Raw genomic sequence first — 6,000 nt, 5'->3', positions numbered from 1 at the left:
ATCATCCAGCTCCAGGTCCTTTAAAAAATACCCTCCAGGCCTTTTGAAGCTTCAGCTGATAACTTTCTGCTAAATTGTCACTATTTTCAGCTTCTTTAGCATGGTCAGCTATCCCCATTCAGTTCATAAGCATTCTCACTGCTGTTTCGCAGGAACAGCTCTTTCTAGTTACAACTTGGCTTCTGTATCATAATGCAATAATAGTTTTACGATGTATTCGATATGTTGCAGTAAGTTCCATATTTTCAAACACTTTAGTTGCTAAATTTTGTACACACATTAATATTAAAAATACAAAATTGACATGGAGTAAAAAAATGACTTATTAGCCAACATTAGAAATAATTCAATATCTTAAATAGTAACAGATCAGACGCAGATCTGTATTTGAGAAAAGAAAATGGCTTTCGTATCAGGGTAACATTCGTTTTGAGACAGAAGAGGTTCAGTGCACACAAGACAATTGCGTTTCCAGAAAGCTACGTTCAAGTTACCAAGAAGAAAATCCGTCCAATGATAAATCAGTACGCATCTCTCTAAAATCCTTTCAATTGATACTTAATTCGTACAGTTAAAAAGCAGCTGTTGAAAACCAACGGAAAAATTATACAATTGTAATTAAATAGCTGAATTTCATTTCATACCTAACATTACGAACAATTTCTTTCAATTTCCCTCATTGGACATTCGAATTTACTAGGCTATTTCACTGCAAACGCGAATGCATCATCATGCTAGCTCTGTAGCAGGTTAAAACGTTAACCGTTAAAGTAGTTTCTTTTCTTAAATGGCAAATAATTGCAAAAATATTAAGATTCTAAAGCACCAGTGCTGTAACACTGGTCATCTTAATACCCATGAATAAACGGCATATATAAATATTGCGGAGTTATATTATAGTTCTTTCATAATTGATTTGCTAACGTTAGCTAGCATGTCAGGTTTGCTAGCCAAAATACAAGGCTCCTGTTGCCATGGTTATCTCCTCCGCAATGAGGGTTTTGAAGCAAGGCACACACCAAGATCCGAAAACTGCAGCACAGGGTAGCTGCTACAATAACAGGTATATAGAAAGTGTCTTAGTTAGTGCAATTGTTTGGTCCCACTACTGAATTCCCACGTCTTATTAGCATGTAATTGCTCTTCACCAGCGCTACTTTCCGTGTATGGCCCGGGTATTTCAAATAATAAAAGTTGTACGCGATTTATGACTATCGCTGTCCAGCTCCTTTAAACCTCTTATCACACTGTTTGTAATTCTGTTTTAACTGCAAAAAATCTTCCAATTAGTTTTGCTTGTAAAGGTGCCGAGCAAACACTTTACCCTCGTTTGGCAAGATGTTATTGAGTAGAAGAAAACAAAGGTAGTCTGGTGATATAAAACATTTCTGCATTATTTCTTAGCAATACATTTAATATTCTGTTGGGTGAGAAGCATCAGTGTTTAAAAAGCAACACAGTATTTGGCAACTCACAGGAGCTCAACAGGTTATAGAATGCCTCTGTGTTTGAATGTTTTTGACTTATCAGTTCCGACTCTGCTAAGATAAATAAGCAGCCTGCCTTTCCTCTGCTTTTACCATGCATCATTTGCATGCTTGCTCTCACTACCATGTTGCTTTTCCCTCATTCCTGAAGCTCCAGCCCTGCACTCAGAACAGAGACGATATGATGCACTGACTGCTCAGAAGTAAACTGATTCATTCAAGGTAGGTTATCAGTTCCTTCATCTTTGCGACCGTTTAATAATAGTGGACGGGCTTTGTTGACATCTTAGCAAAGCAGTCCCAAATGTGGCTGCCATCTACACAAGAAGGAGCTCAAAAAGTGCACTTTTTTTCTAAAATTAATAAAGAGTAAAGAAGTCAATGGTAGATATGAGGAAATATGGCAAAATGGCAGCCTGTTATTCTGGCCAAATTACCAGAAAAGGTTGGGTTCTGGATATGGCAACATGTGACTCAACTGGCACAAACATCCACACACACCTTTCCAAACACTGACAGAAGTGTAATTGATTGTTATTACTTAATAAAAACCCTGGTTTCATTTCTTTATGTCCTGGTTTTATTATTTTTTTGTTGTTGTTGTTAATGACCAACTGAAATCGGTCACGTGCTTTATTACAGAGCAGCTGTTGTGAATCAGCTGAGGCAAGCCAGGAATGTGAAACTCAGAGTATCTCTTCACCCTTCCTCCCTCTCACAGTTGCACCACCCCTCGTTCTTGTTTTGTTTTCCCTTCTGTTTCGTCATTCATGTCCACTCACAGACCACTTTATGCTTACCCTGTAAATACTGAGTCATTAGTAATGCTGTTATGAGCGGAGAAGCAGAGATTTAAGTGAGTTAGTGCTTCAAACTGACATGATGAAAGGACAGGCTGTGTCCTGCTCCGCTGCCCCCAGCTGCTTTGCCAGCTCTGTTGTTGCATCTTTTCTTTTGTCATCTGTGCGGTGAGGCATAGCCCTTTCCAAGAAAATGAGACTGTGGATACATTTCACAGTCAGCCATAGACTTGAATGAACATGGCAGTTGCTTTTGGTTTCGTTTCTCTCGTGAGTCTCCCCGAAGTGAAACAGAGTAGGAGAGCAGGAAAGGGGTGGGGGGGGGGGTATATAAGCACAAAGGCTTCTGGTTTATGTACAGTACAGTCAGCTCAAGGAAGTGAACCACAAATCTTGCCATTTGGAAGAAAAGGTAAAACAACTGCTGTTTACAGTTAATCTTGTCGGTGTATGTCGGTGTAAACACTAGCTGTTGTACCATTAACTTTCTTTGTGTAGTCATAAACAAGAGCTAATAAAACGGTGTTGTATTTGGGTGTGCCTTTTTGATTAAGGAAATAATGCGTCTTACTAGTTAATGTGCTAGTTAATGCTATGCTATATTAGCTGCTTGTTTTAGGAGTAGAAAGTCAAGTCACCTTTATTTATACAGCACATTTAAACACAACTGACCAAAACAGAATGCTTCACAGTAACAGTTTAGTCCGGTGAAGGGTGTGTTGAAACCTATGGAAGACTGCAATGAAAGAATGATAATGAAAAAAAAACAACACAAAAAGTTCAATAAATAGATGAATGTGCCAATAAATGCTCCTAAACTAAAACTGTGTTTTTGAAAGAATGAATGTTTAAAGTGTGAGATGAAATCATATTTCTGCGTTAATTATCAACTGCATTTGTTTATCTTTGTGTTAATACAACTATTTATTTACTTTGTCATTTAATTTTCAATTGAATTTATTCATTTAGGAATTTTCATTTAATAATTTACCCTTGATTTATTAATATCTACTTTTTTTCACCGTATGTGTTTCCTCAGTGTTATGGGAGTCCTGTTTTACTAAACAACAACGAAGACTGGAAACTTTTCTGGACGCTCGAGGCTGCGCGAACCGAAGCACCACGTTTGCTACTTGTGGTTGCTGCTGCCATTTTGTTGAATAGGTTCTCTGCACCCCGATGATCAACCAATAGGTGAGAAGCTGAGCTCATGACACACACTCAGTGGGGTTACATGGCACTGAAAGGATCAGATAATTGGCTAAATTACAATAAGAATGAGCTGAGCAAGGGTAATTTTCCTTGGATATATGGCGGTGAATGAATCGGATCAGAGGCACAAAGCCTGTAATACTTCGATACGATAGGTGGCGCTGTACCCATTCCCACTATTGCTAATAGAGCCACTTCCGGTTGACCACTTCAACGCCAAATTCAGGCCTTCGAGAAAATGGCGAATGAAGAGCAAGATGAAGCTACGTCCCTTTATGATGAGCTGCTTGTTGCACAAACGGCGCATTCTCCATCGTGTTGTTTTTGTTTTCTTTCCGACGGCAACTACAACAGTAACATCGTCTCTTCCGACTTCCGGTTCCCGACCCCGGGAAAAAATCTCGAGCATGCACAGAACGCAAAGTCTAATTCACCACGTGCTTCACCGTCTACAAGCAGGTTTATTTTGACTTTCAACCGAGTTATCTTAATCCGATCGCGATTAACTTGATTTGATCCAATTTCTTGTCAGATTAAGCTGTTTATATGCACTTAATAACTCAATCTTATTGTAATTTAGCCAATTATCTGATCCTTTCAGTGCCATGTAACCCCACTGACTGAATGAAAGCTCCTCCCTCCACATTTGCATAATGAAGCAGGAACCCACACGGAAAGGTAAAAACACAGAAAACTGATGGAAATGGAGGGAAATGGATTGAGTGAAAATGCGGAGAGGAAACCATCCAAAAAAAAAGATACCTGTAAATAAAAAATCTACAATGTTGTAATCAAAAATACATTGCAAAATGAGAACTGAGCAAATAAATAACTAATTAAAGAGAAAATGCTAAGAAAGAAAATAGAGAAAAAAAACGCATGGATAAAAAAAATAGATATATGAATGAAAAACGGTGAACTCAATAAGCTGAAGATCAGAGGGCAAAGTAAATAAATAGGGATATTGACACAAAGTTGAATGAATACAGTTGATTTAAGATTAAAGCAGAAATTTTGATCAAATTCACATTTTTCACATTCGTTATTGCAAAAATACATTACTTTTTTAGTAGCATTTATTAGCACATTCATTCATGTATTTTTGTCTTTATTTTTTATTTTAGCAGTTTCAGACATCCATAGGGCGCCCTGTGATGTAATATTGCAAAGACAGTATTTGTTGATACTGACATGTATATCGACGTGAGGAGAGTACTGACTAAAATGTGTCCCACGAAAGCGATTGAGTCCCAATGTCTTCCGGTCATGGTGGTCTGTTTTCCCCCTTTTAGCATTACTCAAGATGGAGGAGGATCTGCAAAATGTAGTGGCCTTGGTGAAGGCGACCCCGGCCGGGATCCCACTGAAAAAATTGTCCATGTTCTACAACCAGGTATACCACGCCAACCTGTCTTTCCGTGCCTTACACTTTGACTCCATGGCCCAGCTGGTAGCCTCCCGAAAGGAGCTGTTTGTGGAGAGGGAACTGGTGTTTCATAAGGACCATCGTCCTCAAAGTCAGGCTGCTGCTGGAGCTGACAGTGGAGCTGCAGCTATGCGTGGGGCATCGGCAAAGTCTCCAGAAGACAATAAAAGGAGCATTCTGAAAAATGTGGTTGCCATGATGAAAGAGTATCCAGACGGCATTCCTCTGAAGAAAGTGTCTATTGTCTACAGCCAGAAATACCACCAGAACTTAGCCTTAGCCCATTTGGGGTTCAAAACTATTTCCTGCCTAGTGGACTCTTTGGAAGAAGACCTAAGTGTGAGGGGGGAGCTGGTGTTTCATAAGATTTACCTGGCTCAAAATCAGTCTCGACCTGCAACTCCACAGACACCGGATTCCCTTAGTAGGGATTACAGCCCTGCACCTCCTTTTCCTGTGTCGAAGTGGGATACCACCAGCCCTTGCAGGGTGCCACTCAACCAGCCCAGAGGGAACCTTCTCAGCTCCCCTTTGATTTCATTTGGCTCTTCATCCTCCGCTCAATCTATTCCTGGTAACTCACTCGTTACTGCATCCAAACCAGCAGAGCAACTGACCCAAGAGCAGCTGTACCAGAGAATAATGGAGGTTAGTTACATCGGCACACGTATAGACACATTATGTGCATTTTTTAATCCAAATATGGTTTTTATTATGTTGATACTTGAATGTAATTTGAATGACTCTGAGATCAGAAAAAGCCAAACAATCCAGTGCCCCCTAAAAAGGTTCAGGTCTAGTTTACTAGTGGCCCACTTGCATGTTTTTCCATCTCGGCTTTGTCAGCTTGTGAATAGTTCTGTGACCTCTGGCTTTCAATAAGAGTTCTGATACGCAATCATGTAGAGGTTCTCTGGTGCACTGAACATTTGTCTTTGTGCCCAGTCCATTCCACGGAAATACAAAGAGTGGAGCTTCAGTGCATAGTCCCGAGGTGTTTTTGTGTGTTAGTCGGCTTATCCAAAAGTCCAAAAGTTGATTGTCATTAAAGAGATGAACTAACTTTCAGAAGTAC

At 39.7% G+C, this 6,000-nt stretch overlaps 1 protein-coding gene across 3 annotated transcripts in view; it reads left to right on the top strand.

Annotated features, from left to right (window-relative positions):
- The first annotated feature begins 756 nt into the window (after positions 1–756).
- Positions 757–6,000, top strand: part of LOC142374412 (uncharacterized) — a 47,632-nt gene continuing 42,388 nt past the window's right edge. For 2 of the 3 annotated variants that reach the window (XM_075458087.1, XM_075458085.1), the window contains exons 1-3: positions 2,620–2,699; positions 3,327–3,481; positions 4,792–5,573. In XM_075458087.1, coding sequence (XP_075314202.1) covers positions 4,803–5,573 — 771 coding nt within the window. In that variant the 5' untranslated portion in view covers positions 2,620–2,699; positions 3,327–3,481; positions 4,792–4,802. Of the gene's footprint in view, positions 1,064–1,638; positions 1,710–2,619; positions 2,700–3,326; positions 3,482–4,791; positions 5,574–6,000 lie in introns of those variants that run through there. The other variant, XM_075458086.1, reaches the window with a different exon arrangement.

The sequence above is a fragment of the Odontesthes bonariensis genome, chromosome 23, assembly GCF_027942865.1.
Source record: "Odontesthes bonariensis isolate fOdoBon6 chromosome 23, fOdoBon6.hap1, whole genome shotgun sequence".
In the NCBI taxonomy this organism is placed as follows: Eukaryota; Metazoa; Chordata; class Actinopteri; order Atheriniformes; family Atherinopsidae; genus Odontesthes; species Odontesthes bonariensis.
Note: the sequence above shows the minus strand (reverse complement) of the source record. Positions and strands in the feature narration are given on the sequence as shown.